The sequence below is a fragment of the Macrobrachium nipponense genome, chromosome 15 (genome assembly GCF_015104395.2).
Source record: "Macrobrachium nipponense isolate FS-2020 chromosome 15, ASM1510439v2, whole genome shotgun sequence".
In the NCBI taxonomy this organism is placed as follows: Eukaryota; Metazoa; Arthropoda; class Malacostraca; order Decapoda; family Palaemonidae; genus Macrobrachium; species Macrobrachium nipponense.
Window position 1 is genome coordinate 29,209,230 of NC_087208.1, and position 26,210 is coordinate 29,235,439.

The following is a 26,210-nucleotide window of genomic DNA, read 5'->3' on the forward strand; positions in this document are numbered from 1 at the left end:
TAATTTCTCTCACTCTTTCCTTTCCAACCCTCCAGTAATAATTCTTTTACCTCCCTCCTTATTGGTAATCTTAAATGACCCTTTTTCTTCTCTTAACCTTACCTTCATTTCCCCTAATACTTCTATTATGACAATTTTCTTTCAAATTTATAGTCAAACCCATTTTGCTCATGGTTTTTTACCTATTAACCATGGTATATCTCCCTACAGAATTTCTCTCTTCTGATAAAACTCTTGTTTTTCAGTATCACTTATATTTCCATTACTCCTTTAGACTTTTAAGGTGACTCACCAAAGTCAAACACTTTATTAGACTCTCCAAGTATCCTTCATTCCCATCAATTCTTCCGAACTCAAACCCATGATAATGTGGGCTAGCCGGAATTCCTTGCAACTGTCGATTCACATCTTGTCTAAAATTGCATCAACCATTTCCCAAGACTCCTATATTTTACTAACTTCTACATACTCTTCTTCTTCTGGCCCAGTTTCTGTTTTCTGCTTATTTTCTACTTGTTTTGTTTCTGTTTTCTTCCTAATGTGAAAATTCTGAGGACAATCCAGAGCCCAATGCCATTCTGAGTTACATATTGCACATAATGTTACTTTCCCATTTTTGTTCATAGGATTTCTTCCACCCCTACCTCGGTTCCATTTTTCCCAATATCTCTAGTTTTCTCTCCCTCTCCCAGAATTCCTATTGCCTTCTGACTCCCACCATTCCAGTTCCTCTTTATTCCCTAATCCCTCTAATATTCTTTTCATTATTTGTGACACTGTTTTATATTCTAATTATCCTTGACCACGAGCTGCTAGTACCATTTGTTTTTATTTTCTGTGAGATTTGCTTGTTCCAATACGTACATGAAAACCCTTAGTTTCTCCTTTAGGCATGCTTTTCCCCATTGCTCCGTTACATTCTGATTCTGCCTTTTCGTACCTAATTAAAAAGTTTCTCATCTTTTCAGTTGATTCTTTTCCTATTTTGAACAGATTTTTCAGTTACTGTAGTTCTCCAATAGCATCTCTTAGATAGGCCTCATCTGGGTTGGATTATCTTTGGACGCTCTGTACCCTTAAGCACATTCTTATCTGTGTTGCCAGGTATTTTACTAGCCAATCTTCGCCTTGTCCTCTCCATCCTTTGTACTCTTCTTGCATCCCGCCAAATCTCAGACATTCCCTTCTCCATCTTATCTCCCTTTGTTCACTATGTGATCCGACCATCTTTAATCGACTACGCTTTGATACCAGTTTGAATATTTTCCTAGCCTCATCTTTACTTTTTAACACAAATGTGCAATCTACCCACCTGTTCACGTTCTCCAGTCCCAGTTTACTCCAGCTTAAAACTTTGAACAACACCACAACAAGACTTACAACCCAAAACTCATATCAGACAGAGCTCTCTCCTACCAACCAAACTAGCCTTGCATGTGTCTCCTTCCACCTGTTATTTGTTTACCTTTTGCACCTGACACTGCCGTCATCTTCTCTTCTATGATGTCACAACACAAATACATCCAGACATTTCCTAAAATCCACCACATGTTTCCCATACATTGAATGAATAGTACTTTTTTTTAAAAATACCTATTATATAATCATTGGTTTTCCAGGATATTGTGGCCAGGAGACAAAGCTTGGATATGATGATAACAAATGCAGAGCCCAAGACTCAGTACATATACCTCACACCTTTGGAAGTAAACCAGAGTCACATTACAGGAGGAGTTAATGTATTCAGGTGAGTTGTCTTCATAGTATTATTATACTGTAATATATTTTTTATGCAAGAAAACCCTGTAGGGGATTAAGAGCTTACAGTTTGCCTTACATGCTTTGGCCTCTTCCTGTGTGGCTGACCAACTACAGTCAGTCCAGCTTATCGGTGATCATTTTATGCCGCTTAGATTTTCGGCACCAAAATGCGCCGATTTCTGGTTATTGGCACCGATAAAGGGATTTTGACAGAGGAAAAATCTATTTTTGGGTGAGGAGCCGTGTCGCCCAGTGAAATGTCTCGTTAGCCATTTCTAATATATAAAACTAATGCTAAATATACCAGAGAATAAACCAAAGGGACTGACTGAGGTTACTACCCTCAGGCGAGCACTTTTATAAATAAAAATGTCATGTATAAACCAGGGGCGAGTAATACAGCCACGTTTCCTTCAACCCCACAGAAAGATCCACGTCAACAATCCCCGAAACATGAGGCGCCGTTACACAGGCCGCCTCCCCGCAACCAACACCCTCCTCCCGAGCGTCATCTACAACATCTAGAGTTAGCAACCCCCGCTTGTACCACAACCGGGTGGGAGATCAAGATAGTACTGAAGGGTGGGTTCACCGGGCGACACGGCTCCTCACCCAAAAATAGATTTTTCCTCCGTCAAAATCCCTTTTTTGGGATCAAACCGTGTTGCCAGGTGAAATTGTACCAGAGAAATGGGGCAAGCTGAAAATAAAGAAAATACAGTAACAAGGAAGGAGAACTAAACAAATTAAATATAAAAAAGAATTTTAATATATATAAACCCCAACACACATAAAACTTGTATTGTTAACAAAAGACCTTTCTCAAAAAGCTTTAACAAAAATGAGAGAACTAAATTAACGAATGTATGTACAACTACAGGAGTCCACATGTAAAATCTAAAGGTAAAACAAAATCATAACAATACAGCAGTACTTGGTACAAAAGGATCTCTTAAACAAGCTAATACAATCCGCCCCACCCGTGCCTGTCGAAGGCCCAAGGGAGAGGAAAGCAGGGTTGAACAACTAGGTGAGGCAGGCAAGTAGGAAATAAAAGAGGAGGCGTCAGAGAAAGAGGAAGTTAAGAGTTTTCAGGAACTACAATGGGAACTTAAGTGGATTAAGAGATTTAAGGTAGTGGCGTTTGAAAACTGTCAAAGATTTCCACCCAGTGTACTTTTTAAGATCCTCAAATTTCATATGCTGAAAATAGTTAATAGAGGTAGCAATTGCCCGGACATCATGAACCAGGGGAAATGAGTCAGGATCTGCCTGTTTAATAAAGTAAAGAATCTGTTGTTTGATACCGCTCATAGTAATCGTTCCTCCTTTTTCTCTCATGAATAAGGGACCTGAGGACTTAAATGACGTTCTATCTAAATAAGTTGAGAGAGTGAACTGGACAGAGAGAAGAGTCTTGAGGAACAGGAACTATTGACCAAGGAGTCCATCTATCTTGTGGACTTTAATTTTTGGCTAAGAAGGTTTTGTCTGGTGAAAGTAAAACATTACCATTAGGTTGGAAATCTATATGGCCTGGATCTCTAGACAAGGCCGACAGTTCAGAAATTCTTGCTCCTGAGGCTAAACTTAATAAAAATTGAGTTTTCCTAAGTAGGGTTAAATACTGACAGGATTCATTATCAATACTGGAAGCCAGCCTCAAAACTTTATTTAGAGACCAGGAAACAGACTGAGGCCTATGTATTGGTCTCAGCCTTGCGCAAGCTCTAGGGATAGAGGAGAAATAGGAACTAGTTAGATCTATCCCAAACCCTACCAGGAAAATCTTTTTAAGGGCAGACTTCATAGTCGTAATAGTACCAGGAGCTAAGCCTTGATCAAACAAATCTTTAAAAAATGAAATTGCTAGATTAGTTGTCATAACCCGCACTTCCTTTTCTTTCACAAATTTAACCAACTTCTTAAGAGCAGAGTCATACTGTCTAAGAGTAGAATCTCTCTTATCAGATTCCAGGAAAGTAATATTTTCCGGATCAATACCAGAATCATGAAGAGCTGCCATCTTCATAAACTCCATAAAGTTAGGGCTTGGTGAATGTTTGAGGAAGCGTATACTTTCTTGGTTTGTACTATTTGTGAAAGTATTGGATTGGGGATCCGTCTGGGATGGAGCTTCAATTCCAGTATTAGAGGGAACCAGTTGCTCTTCGGCCACCAGGGGGCTATCAAGGCTACTTTCCCTCGACATGTCCTGAGCTTGTGAAGGACTTCCATCAGGAGATTGACTGGTGGAAACAAGTAAATCTTCTTCCAAAGATTCCAATCCAGGGACAATGCGTCTGTGGCAAAGGCCAGAGGGTCCAGGTTGGGAGCCACATAGCATCGAAGATGATGATTTGACTCCGTGGCAAAAAGGTCCACTTGAAGACCCGGGACCTGCTTGGACACCCATTGAAACGACTGTGCGTCTAGCGCCCATTCCGACTCCAATGGGGATGTCCTTGACAGAGCATCTGCCACTACGTTCCTGGCTCCTGCTAGATGTGTGGCCAATAGGTGCCAGCGAAATTTTTTTGCTCGAGAGAAGATCGCAATCATCACATGATTTACGAACTTGGACTTGGAGCCCCTTCTGTTAATACAGTGAACAATTACTGCACTGTCGAGGACTAACCTGATATGTATCCCTTTCTTTGGATTCATCCTTTTGAGAGTAAGGAAAACTGCTATAGCTTCTAACACATTTATATGGAATCTTTGGAAGGTCTTGGACCATTTTCCCTGAAACTTTTGAGTAGGGGAATGGCCTCCCCATCCGCTTTGGGATGCGTCTGTATGAACCACCAGATCCGGTTGAGGAAACTGAAGTGGTACTGTCTTTGCTAAACTCTTGGCTGTAGACCAAGGTTTTAGACTCTTGCGTAAGAGCTGGGGAATTCTTGACAGCTTGTCTCTTAAACCTATATTGGCTCGACTTCTCCAAATTCTGTTGAAGTCTTTTAGTCTGGCTTTCAGTACCGGTTGGGTCACTGCTACAAACTGTAAGGAGCCTAGAATCCTTTCCTGGGCCCGTCTCGATTCTAGTTTGTTTCTTATAAACTGCCTTGTGGCTTTCGCAATCTCTTTGCACTTCTCCCAAGGAACTGAAAACCTGTGTGTCTGGAGGTCCCACTGTAGCCCGAACCATTGGAACTTGGAGCTGGGGACAAGTCTTGACTTTTGAAGATTTATTTGAAATCCTAAAAGCTCTAGAAATCTCATGACTTTGTGGGTTGATTCCAGACATTGCTCTTTGTTGGGAGCCCAACTTATCCAATCGTCCAGATATGCCGCCAATAGAATTCCCTGACTCCGAAGTTCTTGGACTACCACGTCCGCCAACTTGGTGAAAATCCTGGGAGCAATATTGAGGCCGAATCTAGGTAAGGAGACAAGTTCCTTGCTATGGGCACATGATAATAAGCATCGGTAAGATCTATAGAGGTGGTGACGGCTCCACGGGGAAGTAAGGTTCTCACTTGGGTCACGGTTAGCATGCGAAATTTGTTGCATACTATACTGGAATTGAGCCGTGAAAGATCTAGAATCACCCTCCTCTTGTCTGTGCCCTTCTTGGGAACTGAAAATAGTCTGCCTTGAAATTTGATGTTCCTGACTCTTTTTATTGCTCTTTTCTGAAGCAGTTCCTGAGTGAAAGCTACTAGGTCTGGTGTCCGGTCTTGAAAAAACTTGTATGGGGGAGGTGGTCCCTTCTTCCACCTCCATCCCAGACCTTTCGATATGACACTGTGAGCCCAGGTGTTGAATGTCCACCTGTGCTTGAATAGAGCTAATCTCCCACCTACCTTGGCTCTCTCATTGGTTGGCAGCTGGTCTTGAACCTCTACCTCCTCTGTAGGGTCTGGCTCTTGCGAGCCTTCCACCTCCTCCGCCGACCTGTCTGGAGGTACCACGTCCTCTAGCTCCTCTAGAAGCATACCTCTGAAAGGAATTATGTGCCTCATAAGTCTGGTTGTAGGCCGGTGATGGAAGTAAGGGTTGATTAGACTGTGGTGCTGGTGCCTGTACCCACACATATGATTGTTGGGGCGGGGGCATGGAAGTGGAAGGTTGGTTCACAGCCGGAGATCTTTGAAACCTTCTCTGTTGAAACCTCTTTGGCTTCTTGGCCTTCTGAGTGCCTGCCGGGGAAGGGTCTGCTGGACGCTTGAACTTAAGAGCCCACCTGGTTGCAAGTGTTTGGTTGGCTCTCACTGCCTCTTGAGTAACCTGAGCTACTAAATCCTCCGGAAAGAGGGAAGGTCCCCATATCGAAGATCTAATGAGCTTATTAGGCTCATGTCTGATCGTTGCTGGTCTCAGGACAAACTTCCGGCAGGCTCTTCGAGCCACAGCGAAATCAAACAAGTCGTGTTGAAAGGTGCCTAACAACGACTTGGTAAGGACCTGAAACTCCGGAGCGGTCGGATAGGTGGAAGCTATCATCTCCGTGGAAGTGACTGAGTGAAGGGAACGACTCAGCCTACACCTTGCTTCAAACTCCGCCTTAATGAGATGCTCAGGTAGTTTAAGGAGTCTCTCATTAAATTGTGTTGAAGCACAGTCTGTTTCCAACTTTCCTTTCTGGAAAGTTTCCGGAGTTTGATGCCAGTATGTAGGATCTTCGGGCACCAACAAAGACGTCAAGTCTGTCTCCTTTAATTGTGGAAGAGGCTTGTCTTCTTCCGCAGCTTTCAGGGTCAGCTCGGCGATCTTCGTGGTGCAAGGCAGCGGGTGATCCTTTGGGATAGTGAAGGTGGTATACTTCCCTTTAAATGGAGTGATCTTGGTGTTGACACACTCCATCTCCTTCATAATCCTAAGCCAAGCTGACTGGGCCGTTTCCCTTGGGAAGATAAGTCTCAGCCGGAACCTTGTCTTCCCTTACAAGAGCTTCCTTGGTCAACCTTGCATAGCCTAAGAAAGGAGATTGCAAGTCTGTCGGGTGAAACTCAAAATCTTCCATAGGGCGTGTACCGCACCCTTCGATAGTAAGCTTTCCGTCACGCAAAACAGCTCCAAAAGCTAAACGCCACGGATTGCCTGCTTCAAAGGGAGGCAGATTGGCCGCATTAGGCAGGATCGATAAAAGCTGTGGGTTTCCACCTGTCTGAGCCATCAACAACTGGTGTTGGCTCACTATCCCTGACAGCTCTGACACTGACTGGTCCGTACGAGACATGTGCGATTCCAGTCTGCCTGAAAGAGCTGCCATATCTCTAGCTACCTGGGAGGAAACTTCTTGACTAACTCTGTATTAGAAGGGAAGTCAGAACCTCTAAGTTAACCGGCACTTCCCCTGATGTAGACGGGAAAGTCGGTGATGGAATTGGCGCCGGACTAAGAATAGCCGCAGCTATCGGGGTAGAAGCCAGTGAAGGACTTGTCTTTGCTGCTGCTTCGGCTAGATTTACTCTTAGAGGTGGAGTCCGCGGCAGAAGGGGCCGAGGTGCCGGACTTCACCTTCGCAGGCAGCTGCTTAGTCTTCACGGTCTTCACCTTAGGCCGAACAGATGCTGCCTTAATTGTGTCAGCGTTCCCAAAACCCTCAAACCCTGGCGGGGTATGAGAGGGGACACGAGAAGCGACTGGAGAAGGAGTAAGAGAAGGAAAAGGAGGGAAGTCAGAGGAGGAGAACGAAGGAGAAGGACTAGCTACTGCCTCACCTACCTGATCCGTCTGCATCGGCTCAGACGATAAGTGCAAGCCGCCGACTTCCGCTACTACCTCTGCCTCGGGTCCCTCTAAAGGTTCCAAACTCTGGAACTCTTTGTTAATTGCTTGAAGATACGGCGCCGCAACTTCCTCCGCCACAGCCGAAGTCTTCGAATTAGGGTAGATGACGGAAGCCACATCCCGGGAAAGAATATAGGGCCTAGCTTTCCCTACATTTCTTCCAAATCCACCTACCCAAACCTTCAGGGTGGCGAGTGCCGCATCTTTCACCTCTTTGGGGGCCTGGAAGAGAATCCTTGATCAGACGCAGGTAAAATAACTCCAGATGTATAAAAGAAACCATTCATCCAATAAAACAGAGAACACTAGACCCAGATTATATGTCTACTTACCGAGTCATCAGCGATCTGTGCATAGAGATCATAGCAGACCTGGCATCTCTCATAATGCCAGACCGTCTCTTCCAGGACTTGGACTGCACATGCCGAGTGAGTGCGGCACTCTACATGCCCGCACGGCTGTTGGAGCATGGCGGAGCAGCCCACCTCAGCATACTGTAACACCTGTAAGAGATATTAAAAAAATGAGTATCAACCAATCATCATGCTAAATTATAACAGCAAAGTTCCAGGGATACCCCCCGGAAAATTGGATGATACAGATTTACATTTTTCTTGAGAAGCCTCACTCTCCCTCAACTCAAAATCCGGAGTCGCCGGAATGAGAAGTTGCCAAAATAAAACAGCCAGGAGGAAAGGAAACTCGGAAAAACGAATATAATATCTCTTGAAACCCTAGTGTGCCTCGACCAAATTAGTAATCCGGCATCGCCGGAATACAGAATCTCTTAACGAAGAGGACATGGGTAATAGATAAACACAATATATGAACAACCGTTATTTCCGGACGATATCCGGGTCCATTTTTCAGGACCTGCCAACGTCTAGAAAAAACGGTATAAGACAAAATGATATAAGTACAGAACATGCTAAACAATATAAATATCATTATCCGGACGGTATCCGGGCCTATACTGATAGACCTACCACCGACTGGATAAAAATTAAACACAGTTAGAGCTAAAATAAAGTAAAATATACATGAATGTTACTAATCCTAATCCGTCAGGAAGGTATCCGGGCCTAGATACTAGACCTACCACGATCCCGAATGAATTAGCAGACAATCGCATACGTAAATCAACAAATTCCTTATGAAATACAAACGTATCCGGGCCCAGATCTCCGGACCTACCACGACTTGAAATTCAGCAGGAAAGTAAAGTCAAATTAGATCTATGTATACTATAATAACATAAATAAATGTGGGGAGGAGACCTACCCCTCCCTGCCGGAATCCCGGATCTACCGGGACGCGAAGGAAGGAGCAAGTCACGTTTGAAATGAAAACAAAATGAATCAAACCGTGAGGAACTGGTTGTCAAACAACATCAATCTTGTAATCCTTCACGTCTAAATAGAACGGAGAGGGGATGAAAGATGTAAATAAATAAAGAACAGTCTCTCACTCTGCCCCCCGGAGTCCGGCGGGCGGAGATAAAGAAACGACATTCTATGGAGACAACCAACTCAACCTGAGACCCACAAGTTAACACTGCAAACGTTCCCCACTTCCCATCCGCCTCCCTTCTAACTGTCTCTCTCTCTAAAGGTGACTAGTAGGTAACAAGTTCTATGAACTAATATGAAGCCCACTCCATCAAACGGCCGCAGGATCCATGCCTAAAGGCAAGCCTATAGGCTAAAATTAAAGATCAGGCGCTGTTTCCCAACAGCTAACCGACCGTTGATGGAACGTCAAAAGAGGAAAGACCGAAAGAAAGACGGCGAACAAGAAGTAGCCTACTAGGCTAGGCTAGCCTAAATAACCTACGCTAGGTTACTCTAATTAGAACCCCTATAGCCCTAATAAGATTAAATTTGAATCACCTGGGACTGAAATTCCAGAAAACAAGAGCTAACAGATCCAACACATAGCCTACGCTTCAAAATAGCACAGATATGCCACCACGCGGGGTTCAGAGAGCAACCTAACCTAGGTGCTAGGCCTAACAACAAAAGGTAAAAGGAGTGAATTTACCTTGCGATAAAGCTCTAACTAAATGTATGAAAGACCTGAGTAAATGCGAAATAAAGGAGTACTAGAACTCCCTAACACTGGAAATCAAAGAGTATCTTCCTTACGTATAAATACATATATATATGTATATATATATATATATATATATATATATATATATATATATATATATATATATATGTATTTATATATATATATGTGTGTGTGTATAAAAGCACCGGTATATAAAGGAACGATTAAAACTCGATCCTAGCCTTAAGGTGCCGACATCACAAAATAAAACTATACAAGGAAGACACTCCAAAGAAAACCAGGCGCATACAGATCATAAATTTACAAAATTAGGTAGAAATATCGCCAAAGAGCAAGCAACAGGCCGCCTTGCGGACGAAGCCTGCAATGACGCCACGCGAAGCGCCAATAAAAACAAGCTTAAAAGTCTTAAAAAACGGCGATCTACCACCTAAAAAAGTAAATCAAAGCATGTTCAGGGTACTCAACTTAGATGGGACGGAAGCTGCCATCGTAGAATCCACAATAAAGCGACACACTCTCAAAATTTAAACAGAGACAAAAATCTCGTGAAACAATGTCGCTGTGCTAACTTAAGATGTTGTAGATGGCGCTCGGGAGGAGGGTGTTGGTTGCGGGGAGGCGGCCTGTGTAAGCGCCTCATGTTTCGGGGATTGTTGACGTGGATCTTTCTGTGGGGTTGAAGGAAACATGGCTGTATTACTCGCCCCTGGTTTATACACGACATTTTTATTTATAAAAGTGCTCGCCTGAGGGTAGTAACTCAGTCAGTCCCTTTGGTTTATTCTCTGGTATATTTAGCATTAGTTTTATATATTAGAAATGGCTAACGAGACATTTCACCCGGCGACACGGCTTGATCCCAAAAATAGAGTATTGGCACCAATGCATACCTAACAGAGGTGCCATTAACTGGTTATCTGTGATTTTTGCTTATCATCAAGCTGTCGGAATGGAACCCCCTCCAATAACCAGGGACTGCCTGTACTTTGTTCTTGTTTTCTATCTAATTTTAGAACAATCTTTTAGCTAGCACATTGAGTTTTAAATGTTGATCTCATTAAATTGTTAGCTTTTTTGTTCATCAAGCACAAGAAACACAGAGTAGTAAGTCATCATTATTTGTTCATTAATTTTTGGCTGTAAATTCCGAGTATATGTCTTTATCAGTCGTAAGGAAAAATTGCATGAAAAATATGGAGTACAGTGGTACCTCGGTTCATGCACTTAATTCGTTCTAGGACGATGTTCGTGACGAAAAATTCGTAACCTGGTTCAACTTTCCCCATTTAAAATAATGTAAAAACAAATAATTTGTTCAAACCTCAGAAACACTTTATTTTCTTTACATTTTATGGTTTTCTGGCACAAATTTTTAGTTTACTTCACTGCATCCAGTAATATTTGTTGTATGTATTTTCATATTGTTGTATTAAAAATACAAACAGCAATCAATGTTTTGGTTTGGAAATCAATTGAGGGCTATTGCAAGGTAAGTTTATTTTGCTGTAATGAACTCAAATCTGAGCAATTTTCTTGCTTCTAGTTAGCATAAATGAATCTCTAGATAGCCTACTCTATTGATATGGGACAAGGTTATTTTACATTATGCAAAGTGTTTTCAAGTCAAAATATCACTTGAATATGTATCGTTGTGAACAAAATTTGGTTATTTATTTATTTATTTATTTTTTAGTAGAAGGCGCTGAGGGCACATCTATTGCGTAAAAAAATCAACAGAGTGCATTCAGTATTTTCACTTTAATCAGAATACAACAAGCTTTACATATTTATCTTTTATCAAAGTGAAAACAGTAAAATGTGTTCTTTCATGCTGAATAGTTTTGATTAAAACACGTTTCTTTCAAATTTTGTTTACGGTCGAGTTTGGTGCCATACCAAAGTTTGCAGGAATTTCATCCATGTTGCCGATGCATGATAATTGTGAACATTCCTCAGCTTCAGCTACAACTTGCAACTTAAATTTACCAGTATATGCCTTTGCTGATCTTTTCTCCATAGCGAATAAAGATGTAGGAATGTAAAAATATCAGTCCTATTCCACTTAACCCTCTTACGCCGGAGCGGTAAATAAAAAATTGTCTCCCGTGTGCCGGAGGGGTTTCGGAGTGAGCGAGGAAGCGGAAAAAATATTTTTTTCAAAAAATCACAGCGCGCTTAGTTTTCAAGATTAAGAGTTCATTTTTGGCTCCTTTTTTTGTCATTTCCTGAAGTTTAGTATGCAACCATCAGAAATGAAAAAAAATTATCATTATCATATATAAATAATGCGATATATGATAGCGCAAAAACAAAAATTCATATATAATTGTATTCAAATCGCGCTGTGCGCAAAACGGTTAAAGGTAACAAGTTACTTTTTTTTTTTTGTAATTTACACTAAATTGCGATCATTTTGGTATATAACACATTGTAAAACGATAAAAGCAACACAGAGAAAATATTATCACAAAATAATGCATGAGTTCGTAACGCTCGGACGTAAACAAATATTTTTTTCAAAAATTCACCATAAATCTAAATATTGTCCTAGAGACTTCCAATTTCTTTCAAAATGAAGACAAATGATTGAATATTACTATACTGTAAGAGTTTTAGCTTACAATTGCAGTTTTCGACCATATCTGACGAGTTAAAGTTGACCGAATGTCGAATTTTTTTATATATATATTTTTTACATGCAATTATTTCAGAAATAAGAAAAGCTACAACCTTCAAATATTTTTCGTTTTATTCTACATAAAATTGCGCACATTTTTATATATAAAACTCTATGAAATGCCTAATATGAAACGGAGTAAATATTCCGAGAATGGGATGTACGTATTTTTGAGATTTGTGGCGGAGAATCCGTGCGCGGAGGGAAGGAAAGATTTATTTTTAAATTCACCATAAATCTAAATATTTTGCTAGAGACTTCGAATTTGTTTCAAGATGAAGATAAATGACTGTATATTACTAGAATGTAAGAGTTTTAGCTTACAATTGCGTTTTTAGACCATTTCGGTAGAGTCAAAGTTGACCAAACTTGGTTTTTTTTTCTATTTATCGTGATTTATATGCAAATATTTCAAAAATGAGAAAAGCTACAACCTTCAATTATTTTTTTTTGTATTCTACATGAAATTGCGCACATTTTCATATATAAAACTTTATGTAACGGCTAATTTAAAATGGTGCAAACATTACCACAATCGCACGTATGATTTTTTCGGAAGTTACCGCGCGGACGTAAAGAAATGTTATTTTTTTCATAAATTCACCATAAATCGAAATATTGTGCTAGAGACTTCCAATTTGTTGCAAAATGAAGGTAAATGCTTGAATATTACTAGAATATAAGCGTTTTAGCTTACAATTGCGTTTTTCGACCATTTCGGTAGAGTCAAAGTTGACCAATGGTTGAAATTTTGGCAATTATCGTTATTTATATGAAAATATCTCAAAACTGATAAAAGCTACAACCATGGGTTGTTTTTAGTTGTATTGTGCATGAAATTGCGCACATTTCCATATCTAAAACTTTATGTAACGGCTAATTTTAAAATGGTGCAAACATTATCACAATCGCATGTATGATTTTCTTCGGAAGAGTTACCACGCGGACGTAAGGAAAAAGTTTTTTCATAAATTCACCATAAATCAAAATATTGTGCTAGAGACTTCCAATTAGTTGCAAAATTAAGGTAAATGATTGAATATTACTAGAATATAAGCGTTTTAGCTTACAATTGCGTTTTTCGACCATTTTGGTAGAGTCAAAGTTGACCGAAGGTTGAAATTTTGGCAATTATCGTTATTTATATGAAAATATCTCAAAATTGATAAAAGCTACAATCATGAGTATTTTATTGTTGTATTCTACATAAAAATGAGCACATTTTCATGTAACGGCTAATTTACAATGGTACAAAAATTGTCAAAGTGACGAAATAATTTCCGAGATGTGTCACAGATACTTTTTAGTGCGGCAAGAAAGAAATTCGCGCTTGCGCAAACAATCACAACACCTTGATCCGTGAACTCCCAGCATCCCAAGGCGCGTGATTCAAAAGTTTTAGGCTGGTAGGCCTATAAGTATTTTTCCGTGAATTTTAAAAAAAACTTTTGTAAGTCGACGTAAAATACGTCCAGTCGGCACACGGGAGACAAAAAATGTCGACATAAAATACGTCCAGTCGGCGTAAGAGGGTTAACATTATTTGTAATTTAACTACGGTCATTTTTTACTATCGTACGATGGTTGAATTACAAGGAGACTTAATAGCACATCAGCTGTTTCTGGCTGTATGCATTTACACAACTAGTATAAAATTACTAATGATACTTTTAGCATTCTCTTTTACATTTTTTAACTTTACTAGAAGATGGGATAGTTAAAAGAGATGGAGGAAAAATGGTTAGCCTAACTACAAAATGGGATAGATGAAGAGAAGAAAAAGAGGTAAGCCTATTGTTTGTGTGTTCATTGGTTGAAGCATGGTTTGCGAACTGGAACAAAAAATTTTTGGACATCTGGTTCGTAACCCAATTTGTTCGTGAGCCGAGGTACCACATGCATGGCAGTTATTAACATTCTTGTTCCAGCCATAGTACATTCTCCTCCCCAGGCAGTCACTGCGCCTCCATGTTGTTTCAGTCTCTCTCTCTCTCTCTCTCTCTCTCTCTCTCTCCTCTCTCTCGTCTTCCTCTCCTTCCCCCCCATCTATTCATCTCTCTCTCTCTCTATACCAGTATATCACCTGTAATGGATTTACATATTAAAAAAAATTTATATACATATATACAGGCAGTCCCCGGGTTACGACAGTCTCGGCTTACAACATTCCGAGGTTACGACACTTTTCAATTATATTCATCAGACATTATTTCCAGGGTTACGACGCCTACAACGCTCGTCTGGCAGATGAAATATGACACCAAAAATGCAAAATAATCAATGTTTGAAGGTTTTTTTTAATGAAAAATGCCATAAGAATGTAATTTACATAGTTTTCAATGCACCCAAAGCATTTAAAGTAAGGTTTTCTTAGGATTTTTGACAATGTCCCTGCTTACGATGCGTCTCAAGAACGGAACCCCCGTCGTAACCCGGGGACTGACTGTGTGTGTGTGTATATATATATATATATATCTATATATATATATATATATATATATATATATATATATATATATATATATATATATATATATATATATATATATTATACAAACACAACACACACACAGGTGGCCCTCGGTTAGCGGCAAGGGTTCCGTTCCTGGCTGCTGCACACCTTTCGAAATTCTAGACCAGTTAACCCTCTTACGCCTAAGCCCTAAAAACCAAAACGTCTCCCGTATGCCGAGGCGGGTTTGGAGTGAGATCGGAAGCGGAAAAAATAATTTTTTCAATAAATCACAGAGCGCTTAGTTTTCAAGATTGAGTTCATTTTGGGCTCCTTTTTTTGTCATTGCCTGACGTTTAGTATGCAACCATCAGAAAAAAAAAAAAATCATTATCATATATAAATAATGCGATATATGGTAGCGACAAAAAAAAATTCATACATGATTGTATTCAAATCAAGCTGTGCGAAAAACGGTTAAAGCTAACGAGTTACCTTTTTTTTTCGTTGTATTTTACACTAAATTGCGATTATTTTGATATATAACACATTGTAAAATGATCAAAGCAACACAGAAAAATATTATCACAAAATGGCGCATGAATTCGTAATGCGCGGACGTAAAATGTTTTTTTTTTTTTTTTTCATAAATTCACCATAAATTGAAATATTGTGCTAGAGACTTCCAATTCGTTGCAAAATGAAGGTACATGATTGAATATTACTAGAATATAAGAGCTTTTGCTTACAATTGCGTTTTTCGACCATTTCGGTAGAGTCAAAGTTGACCGAAGGTTGAAATTTTTGCACTTATCGTTATTTATATGAAAATATTTCAAAACTGATAAAAGCTACAACCATGGATTGTTTTTAGTTGTATAGTGCATGAAATTGCGCACATTTCCATATATAAAACTTTATTTAACGGCAAATTTAAAATGGTGCAAACATAAGGACAATCGCACAAAAAAATTTACCGGAAGAGTTACCGCGCGGATGTAATGAAAAAGTTTTTTCATACCTTCACCATAAATCGAAATATTGTGCTAGAGACGTCCAATTTGTTGCAAAATGAAGGCAAATGATTGAATATTACTATAATATAGGAGTTTTAGCTTACAATTGCATTTTTCGACCATTTCGGTAGAGTCAAAGTTGACCGAAGGTTGAAAATTTGGCACTTATCATTGTTTATATAAAAATATTTCAAAACTGATGAAAGCTACAATCATGAGTATTTTTATGTTGTATTCTACATGAAATTGCACACATTTTCATATATAATACTCCATGTAACGGATAATTTAAAACGGTGCAAAAACTCCAGTAAACGTATGCCATCAAACCAACTGTAGATAAAATTGAGATGAAATCATTTTAGTCAAAATGACTGTGCTTGAAAGAACACATTTTACTGTTGGTTTCACGCCGATATAAGATAAATAATGTAAAGGTAGTATTACGATGATATAAAGGAAAATTGCGAACGGAATCACATAATTTTTTTACGCAATCTAAATCTACATGCTGCCAACATAATCTGTTAACGAAAAAAAAAAATTAGATCACAATCACAACAAGACCTATTCAATTCATATTTCCACCTAAAAAAATGTCGTACAAGGAAAAATAACCTCGTCTCATATAAGTCAAGTATCTAGATATTAGTTCATGCAAACTAGAAGCAAGAAAATTCGCTCAGAATTGCGTTAAATATGGCGAAGCAAACTCGTATTTGCCATCATCTGACTTCAAACCAAAACATTGGCCGCTCTACGGAATACTGGCTTAGATTTGCCGTAGTAATTTATAATACAATAATATAAGAATACATACAATGTTATTGGATACAGTGAAGTAATGTTTAACTTTTTAAAGGATTTATGGAAAAGATGCATAATTAATAAAATAACACCATGCATTTTTCGGAACTGGCGGACAAGAACGAACAGGAAAAAACATCCTCTGACAATGTAGAGGGTAGTTACAAAAGCTGCCTTAATTTGTATCATATTTATGTACAAAAATAAAAATACCCTATACGTTATATATTTTCATACACATTTTAAACATAAAAGCATGAACATTTATAAAATCGACACATTGATCGCTAAATTAGCACTCTAACTATATTTTCGGAAGAGCGGAAGGCGGCGGCTTACAAGAACGAACATGAAAAAAAATCGTATTGGATAACGTGAAGGGCAGTTTCAAAAGCTGCCTTAGTATCATATTTCTGCGCAGAAATAAAAATACCCTGTACGTAGTATATTTTCATACACATTTTAAACATAAAAGCATGAACATTTATAAAATCGACACATTGATCACTAAATTTGCACTTTTTTTTTTTAACTATATTTTCTGAAGAGTGGCAGGCGGCGGCTCACAAGAACATGAAAAAACATCCTCTTTGATAACGTGAAGGGCAGTTTCAAAAGCTGCCTTTGTATCATATTTCTGTGCAGAAATAAAAATACCCTATAAGTAATACATTTTCATATACATTTTAAACATAAAAGCATGAACATTTATAAATCAACACATCCATAGCTAAATTTGCACTCATTTAACTCTATATTTTCGGCAAAGAACAGCGTCAGAGGCGTACATTTTACCCTAATACCTATGAAATAACTCTCAATAAAATTTGTTAATATCATTTGCATAACCTTTATGGTCTGAATGGCATTTCTAGAAATGTATGAACTCGTTAGACAACGGTGCTAACGGCACTGTTAACCGAAAATTGTGCCGTAAAAATACCTTAAAATGCCTTATTTTTTCATGAATATTTTTTACTATGGCCGTAAAACTGATTCTCCGCTGAGCAATTGTGCCGTTAACCATGGGTCGCCTGTATATATATTATATATATATATATATATATATATATATATATATATATATATAATATATATATCTATATATATATATATAGATATATATATATATATATATATAATCCTTTAATGAAAAAAATATTAATGAAACATTCATCATTTCACTCGCAGAATCCATTTACACTGTGCTTAGACTTGATGTAAAAACCAGTTTCTATCTCTCAAACAGTGCACATATTTAATAAAAAAAAAAACAGCAAAATATCAATGAAACATCATTTCATTTGTGCCAGTTGTCTGTGGCATTCCTGCCTCTTGGGAGGCCATGCCAGATACTCTTGGCACGTCTGCCTCTCTAGAGGTTGCACTAGTTATACCTAGTGTATTGGCCTCTTGGAAGGCTGTGCCAACTGAAAGTGTCCCGAAGCCTACACCCTCTGTGACTGGTGTCCCTAATGCTTCGGAGGGTGCACCAGTTTTGTCTGTAGGTGTCTGACTCTCCTACTTCTTAGGTGGTTCCAGCTTTGTTTGGAACTCTGAGCTGGAAATTTGTTTTGATGATGCTTTTACAAGTGCCCAGCACCCATGATACTAGGGAGGCTGTGCCATCTGTAGAAGGCTCCTCCACCATGGAGGCAGCACCATCAACGTCAATATTAACCCACTCGTGATCTGATGACACGTAGCACATCAATAAATTTTTTCCGTGTGCACCGGCGCATCAATGATAGAAAACATAGTTGGTGCCTTTGGGATGACAGATGATGAATCTCGAAGAAAACACAAACCCAACAATGCTAGCTTACCTACCTACGATACAAAACTTAAACATAAGTAGGTTGGAAAATCTGAAAATTGCACTCTATAAAAAATTAGCATTTTTTAATCAATTACAGCTCATTAGCAAACACATTTACAGTGGACCCCCGTATTCGCGTTCTCCTGATTCGTGTATTTCTCTCTGGACCATATATACCCATTATTTGTGGGGGATTCGCCTATTCGCGGGATTTTCCGGCAAAAATCATCATTAATTAGTGTATTTTGATGTGCATTTTATGGTACAAAAATTATTTATAAATCAACACATCCATAGCTAAATTTGCACTCATGTAACTATATTTTCGGCAAAGAACAGCATCAGAGGCATATATTTTACCCTAATACCTATGTATAACTCAATAAAATTTGTTAATATCATTTGCATAACCTTTATGGTCTGAACGGCATTTCTACAAATGTATGAACTCGCTAGACAACGGTGCTAGCGGCACTGTTAACCGAAAATTGTGCTGTAAAAATACCTTATTTTCATATGAATATTTTTTTACTATGGCCGTAAAACTGATTCGCCGCTGAGCGATTGTGTCGTTAACCATGGGCGCCGATAATATATATCCATATATATATATTATATATGTATATATATATATATATATATATATATATTATATATATATCTATATATATATATATATATATATATATATATATATATATATATATATATATATATATATATCCTTTAATGATATTAATGAAACATTCAGCTTCATCTTTCATTCACAGAATCCATTTACACTGCTTAGACTTGATGTAAAAACCAGTTTCTCTCTCTCAAACAGTGCACATATGTATGAACTCGTTAGATAATGGTGCTAGCTGCACTGTTAACCGAAAATTGTACCGTAAAAATTCCTTAAAATGTCTTATTTTTTTCATGAATATTTTTTACTATGGCCGTAAAACCAATTTGCCGCTGAGCGATTGTGCCGTTAACCATGGGCCGCCTGTGTGTGTATATATATATATATGTATATATATATATATATATATATATATATATATATATATATATATATATATATACTATATATCCAATCCTTTAATGAAAAAAATATTAATGAAACATTCATCATTTCACTCACAGAATCCATTTACACTGTGCTTAGACTTTATGTAAAAACCAGTTTCTCTCTCTCAAACAGTGCACATATTTAATTTAAAAAAAACAGCAAAATATCAATGAAACATCATTTCATTTGTGCCAGTTGTCTGTGGCATTCCTGCCTCTTGGGAGGCCATGCCAGATACTCTTGGCATGTCTGCCTCTCTAGAGGTTGCACTAGTTATACCTAGTGTATTGGCCTCTTTGAAGGCTGTGCCAACTGAAAGTGTCCCGAAGCCTACATCCTCTGTGACTGGTGTCCCTAATGCTTCGGAGGATTCACCAGTTGTCTGTAGGTGTCTGACTCTCCTACTTCTTAGGTAGCTCCAGCTTTGTTTGGAACTCCTGAGCTGGAAATTTGTTTTGATGATGCTTTTACAAGTGCCTAGCACCCATGATACTAGGGAGGCTGTGCCATCTGTAGAAGGCTCCTCCACCATGGAGGCAGTACCATCAACATCATGATCTGATGACACGTAGCACATCAATAAAGTTTTTTCCATGTGCACCGGCGCATCAATGATAGAAAACACAGTTCGTGCCTTTGGGATGACAGATGATGAATCTCGAAGAAAACATAAACCAGACACTGCTAGCTTACTTACCTACGATACAAAACTTAAACATAAGTAGGTTGGAAAATCTGAAAATTGCACTCTATAAAAAATTAGCATCTTTTAATCAATTACAGCTAATTAGCAAACACATTTACACTGGATCCCCGTATTCGCGTTCTCCTGATTCGCGGACTCACTGATTCGTGGATTTCTCTCTGGACCATATATACCCATTATTTGTGGGGGATTTGCCTATTCACGGGATTTTCCGGCGAAAATCCTCATTAATTAGTTTATTTTGATGTGCTTTTTTTATGGTACAAAAATTATTTACAAATTTTCAAATATTAATGCTGATTAATACTGTATTAGTAAGATTAATAAGATTAAATGGTATCACATAATAAAAATAATAATTCTCTCTCTCTCTCTCTCTTTCCTACAGAGATGTATGGTTTTTTGTATGATAAATAATTGATTTACTATTTTTAAATATTAATATTAATGTATACAGCAATAATATCAATTCATTAAAGAAAATACTAAAGTGAATTAGTAAGATTTTAGTTTATAAATTTGAAAAATGATGTAAGAATGAAGGAAATCCCAGTCTTCTCTCTCAAACTCCAGGCACTAAAGCTGTCAGATATATCAAGTAATGGGACTGGAGGGGGAGGAGCTGTTGTGTTGTTGCCACCAAGTGTTCATGCAATTTCTCTCTCTCTCTCTCTCTCTCTCATTTGCTGAGACTCGAGAATTTTTATAGTGCATGAACTATTTGTTTTTAATACTTTAAAATAATAATAATATAATGATAATAATATTAATATAACTGTAATTACAAAATTCATATTATGTGATAGTATTTTAAAGAAATACAATAATCTATCCATGTCACTCTTTTAATTAAGGATAACTCTCTCTCTCTCTCTCTCCCCCTTTTGCCACACAGGATATGTATGTCATAGTGGTAACTCCCTCCCTCTGTTTTGCTGGAAGCGATATAAGTATTTTCTGAGAGAACAGAGATATACACACACACACACACTCTCTCTCTCTCTTTACTAAGATTAAAGAATTTTTATGGTACTTGTATGTAAAATGTTTATTGATATTTTCTGTTGTTAATAATAATAATAATAATAAAACTGTAATTACAAAATTCGTATGTGGTAGTATTTTAAAGAGATAAAAATTACCTTTCCATTTCACTTACGTAAGGATAACTCCTCTCTCTTACTGTGATAAGAGAATTATGGTAGATGCATGTGTTTATTAAGATTTTCAAATAATAATAATACTAATAATTTCAAATGAAAATTCTTCCCTTTGTCTTTTTCTGTATCAGTTTCCCTACCTTCTTGTAACTCCAGTGACACTCGGAGCTGGGAAGCTGTCAAACGTGTCAAGTAACAGTGCCATACAATGGTCAACGAATTTAATGGTTTTTTTTTTTCAATCTCTCTCTCTCTCTCTCTCTCTCTCTCTCTCTCTCTCTCTCTCTCTCTCTCTCTCTCTCTCTCTCAGGAGATCCTTTTTATGGTACATGTATGTAATAAATTTATTATAATTATTTTCCAATAATAATATGTGTATAATAATAATATATAAATGTAATTACAAAATTCATATGTGAGTATTTTTAATACAATAATCTTTCCATTTCACTCTTATAAATACTGTAAGGACAACTCTCTCTCTCTCTCTTGGCTGCAAGTGTTAGAAGTACGTATGTATGTACGTATATACCTTTAAGGGTACTAATGTTCAGGATTACTTTGAAATTATATTGATACAGTCTCCAAGATTAATACATTAATATGATAATAATTTAAGGTAAGTTTTATGTAGGATGTTACATAAGGTTTACATTTGGTGTTTCTCTCTTTCTCTCAGCAAATGAATTGATATACAGACAAACATAATTGTTCAGTCCTCTCTTTCTCCCTTCTCTGGAATAGATATATGTATTTATGGGAGGAGAAATAAGTGTTGCCTATAAAAGTTCCTTTCAATCTATTGATATCGTAAGGAGTTATTCTCTCTCTCTCTCTCTCTCTTATTGGCTGTTTATATATTTCTAATGGTAAAATGTTTAAGATGACTTTGAAATTATATTAACAATACCAATTCAATAGTATATTTGATGTACAATGATACTTTAAGTATACATTTGGTATTTGAACTTTCAAATACGCATCCCCTGTGAATTAGGGGGGGGGGAACACTGTAGTATAGCAAAATTATCGCTTCCATGTGAAATATCAAACATTTCTACATAATTTAGGTATAAAACAAACTCCCCAAATTTAATTATATTTTTCATGATTATTTCCAAAAAATATCCAAGATTTTTCTTTAAAATTTCACGTTCATCACATTGTTTTTATTATTTCTAAGCCTCGTAAAGATGTTCTTATTGCTTTAGGAAATAATTCAGTCATTTCCTGACATAATAACGCTAACCAGGAGCATATATCAGTTATAATTCGGACATACCGAATTTTACCAAAAAACTTTTCCTTGCGCTGTTCTTTTCGGCCCAGGGGAAAAGTAGTGTACCTTACACCCTTATATTTTTGGCCTGTGCACAAGAGGGTTAAAAAGGAAGGCAGCCATCAGCAATCAGTCTCCTTCTGGAATAAAGCAGGTGCAAGGTAGTAAAGTAAAATAACCAAAAAAGGGGCTCCAATTTAACAGCCTCAAAGTTTGAATAAAATTCATTAATTTTCTTGTGTGGAACTGTCAGGGATTAAAAGCCAAATGGGGAAGAGCTAAGGCTGCTCATATCAGAAGTGTCTTCTGTATGTATGTACAGTAGGGCCTCGATAATTGCGGGAGATAGGGCCCAGAACCTCCCATGATAAGTAAATACCCGTGCTATCCTGGTACCCCCCTCAAAAATTGCTAAAAACTGCCTACTTTAGTTCAGACACCAAATATGTCTTCAACTATCACCTTAAACAATTCAAGACAGTTTAAAAGTTATTTTACAACATTAGCCTTAAAAATATATGTAGTATATGTACTACTGTACATATGTAGCCTACTAGCCTATGGATTACAGCTAGAAGCCTACATACGCATGTGCTATTACGTACTCACGTGGGCCTCTTTTCTTTTATAAGGAAAGAGAGGAAGAGAGGTAAGAGAAATATCAAAATTATGTAAATCATATGGGTAATCACCAACGATCTATGTTGATAAAGATAGCGACGATTTTGCAGTGCAATCGGATGAATAATAAAGATTTCTGGTGTCGACCTGTGTCGCCCTATGAAAAATCCCTGTTATTCATTTTTCCCAGTATAAATAATGCTACCAGCAGCATCCAGCGAAACATCTCTTCCCTTCTTCACAAACATGTTAATATATTACACATAATAACCTTCATCTGACGTTTAGGCTTCTTTCCCATAAGAGTAAAAGAATCTGGGCTTTTGGATGCCACATAATTAACTCGTTTATATGGGTACAATTTAAAGAACGCGGCGAACACGACTTCAATAACAACATAAAACGTGGGCAGGCCAGTAGTATTGCCAAATGGGAATGGCAATTTCTTGCTAGATTTTGCTCCATAAAGTGCTAAAAAAATTCACATCATACACAACAATGCCACCCAGCCAATTTCAACCGATTGCTCTCTTTTTCGATTCAAACATGTTTCTAACATACACAGTGTACTTGTACATTATTGTTACATGATTCCGAATAATTTCGAAACCTATTCTGTTCAATTCCTGAAAATGGTTTTGCAAGATTTTGTCCTTTTTCTTACATGATATATCAAACATAGTAGAATAAAAGAAATATTCAACTTAACATTACAAAGTTTTGATGTCAAAATACGTATCCTAGATGTATTTGAAAAAACATATGCAAGTTTTCCTGCCAGATGCTAGATTGAACATTTTCTTGCTAATTACTCAAGAAAATGAAAGCTAGCATTAAAAATGTGAAATTGGTAACACTGGACTCAACAGATCCGTGTTAGTACTACAAATGATAGTTATTGTATCATTAAAAATATCAAAATAAACGGATTCGCAAAGCCGATTCTATTCATGTTTTTCCTGAACACGTAGCCTAAAAGGAAAACGTTATTTTGTTTGTTTCATCGCTGCCACAAACCCCTGACAATGCAGTGTACATGTGATCATTCTAAACTATTATTTACTACCAGAATAACAATGATATTTTGTATTGAAAATGAATGTTACGTATATTCCAAATATTATTACTACCATGACTAGTACTATTACAATTTTGAAAGATAATCTTGCTGTGAACGCTACCATAATTTGATTTTTATATACTTTTGTCAGCTGGCTGGCTTTGCATAGATAAAAGTTGATTTCACTGGTATGAAATTATTCTACGAATAGCCTTTATATTATGAAAATATGACGATAATATATAAGGTATAAAATGGTTTTACTATTCAGCCTACCAATAAATAACGCACATGCAACACGTTTGTCCCGCGATGCTGCGATTCATACCAGTGATATAGCATGAGAAGCGGTCCAAGAAAAAACCTGTGAATGACTGATTCCGTGATTGCTGATTTGGGATTAAGCAATGCTCCACTGTATAGCTTTGCAGGAGACTATGATTGGTAATAATACATGTCCCAGCCCACAAGGGTATACATCCTATCATTCCCCATAAATATAAATATATTGGAAGCCAAAAGGGTGTAGCTTTTTATATTTGTAATCACACCCCACAAAATTCTATTTAGTGTTCAGTCTACACTGCAATTGGTAGTTGTGCCGATCCATTTGCAAAGAAAATATACAGTGTACTCTCCACCGTCCACCTAGTGAAGCCTTCCCCGTTGATGAATTTAAATCCCTTACTCAACAGTTACCATGTCTTATTCTGGAAGATATCAGTAGCAGAAGCCCTCTTTGGGGTGACATCATCACCAATCAAAGAGGAAGGTGCCTGTGTGCCATCATAATGGGTGAAAATGTGGGAATCCTAAACACTGGGGAGTCTACACATTTCTACATTCTAACGTGAACACTATCAGCAATTGATTTATCTATGTATATGCAGTGATGATTGCCTTGTTGACTTCAATTGAAGTTATAAATGATAGATTTACCAGTGACCATTGTCTAATAGTGGTAAATGTAGCCTCAAATCCTCCCATCTTCAAGGCCACCTAAAATGACAAATTTTCTAAGACAATTTGTATTTTTCATAGCTACAAACCTGAGGTCTTAACAATAGGATAATTTCTAGCGCCAAGCTGGATCCGCTTAAAAGACAGATGAAAGCAAGGAATCTTGTGATATCTGGCAACGCATGCGTAGATCGGGTGAAGAATGATCAAAGACCATTCACCTACGGCAACGCATCAGTCTTTCCCAACTCAGGATATCTTAACACACAGAGGGGCGGCTAGAGGCGGGCACTATAACGTTAAGACCTCAGGTTTGTAGCTATGAAAAATACCAATTGCCTTAGAAAATTTGTCATTTGTTCATTCGCGAACAAACCTTCGGTCTTAACAATAGGATAGACTCATACTTGGAGGGAGGTACAAGACATCCTAGACTGGCTGGGGGCCTACCCACCAGTCCAGCTTCCAGAAGAAATGACTTCTGGAGAGGGACTGAAGTCCGTTGAGAAGCTAGATAAATTGATATTTAACCACTCAGGCCCTGAGTGATGTACAATGATATGTGGGAGAACCATTGTATAGGGAACCAAAGAGAAACTTTGACTGTCTAATAGCAAACCAACACACCAGGGTTTGTACTTCTCTCAACTCCTTGCCAAGGAGTGGAGCATATGCTACTGAATAGAGGGTTTGACGTTTGCATATTAAGCGACCACACTATCAGTATGACTACCTTACTCATTGTATCAGACCAGTCCAGCGAATGACGTATCTATTCCTTAACCCACCTGTAGGAAGGAGGAAAGGTACAAGAGAAAGAAGGAGACCAACCAACTCACTCATTCTCTCATCCACACAATCATCTTAAGGTAAGATACAAAAGTGCCCTGTTAGGGGCAACTATGAGTTGCACAACCTGTTGGGCAGCCACCACAGGACCCAGGGAAAACGTGTCCGCGGATCTGTGGGCAACATCCTTAAGATAAAAAGAAGCGAACGTGGACTGGTGTAACTAATTAC

General features: G+C 37.9%; 1 protein-coding gene across 3 annotated transcripts in view; it reads left to right on the plus strand.

Moving 5' to 3' along the window:
* LOC135227060 (structural maintenance of chromosomes protein 6-like) overlaps positions 1–26,210 on the plus strand; it is a 287,005-nt gene that overhangs the window by 254,798 nt on the left and 5,997 nt on the right. For all 3 annotated transcript variants that reach the window (XM_064266876.1, XM_064266875.1, XM_064266877.1), the window contains exon 24: positions 1,620–1,747. In XM_064266876.1, the coding sequence (XP_064122946.1) occupies positions 1,620–1,747 (128 nt within the window). The remainder of the gene's footprint in view (positions 1–1,619; positions 1,748–26,210) is intronic.